Here is a 322-nt window from a genome sequence, read left to right as displayed (position 1 = left end):
CTATTGACTTCAAGGTGGGAGGCGCAGGCACGGTGCGGGGCGGGGGGAGCGGGAGGAGGCCACTGGGAATAGGGCTTGAGGAAGGCACGGGAGAGGGCACGGGAAAGAGGTGTCTGGGTGTGAGGGAGGGGAATGGTGTTGGTGATGGCGTAGGGGACAGGGAGGAGGACAGTGCCTGGCCCGTGGTGGTAGCCGTGGTCCTGACTTTGGGACTGACTGAGTGGTCAACCAGGTGTGAGACAGACAGGGCGTCAGCTCCTACCGGAGTGGGGGGTGGGGGGGGAAACTCCGTCACAGAGAGTAGCCAGCGGAAGGGAGCGGC

The 322-nt window shown here is 64.9% G+C and overlaps 1 protein-coding gene across 1 annotated transcript in view; it reads left to right on the top strand.

Annotated features, from left to right (window-relative positions):
- The window catches only part of DCST1 (DC-STAMP domain containing 1), a 14,929-nt gene that overhangs the window by 8,310 nt on the left and 6,297 nt on the right, over positions 1-322 (top strand). The window contains exon 8 of the mRNA XM_039849878.1: positions 1-14. This exon is cut by the window's left edge and continues 108 nt beyond it. Within this exon, the coding sequence (XP_039705812.1) occupies positions 1-14 (14 nt within the window). The remainder of the gene's footprint in view (positions 15-322) is intronic.

Source organism: Pteropus medius, unplaced genomic scaffold (genome assembly GCF_902729225.1).
Source record: "Pteropus medius unplaced genomic scaffold, Ma_sr-lr_union100, whole genome shotgun sequence".
Classification (NCBI taxonomy): domain Eukaryota; kingdom Metazoa; phylum Chordata; class Mammalia; order Chiroptera; family Pteropodidae; genus Pteropus; species Pteropus medius.
This window is presented reverse-complemented; position numbering and strand designations above follow the sequence as displayed.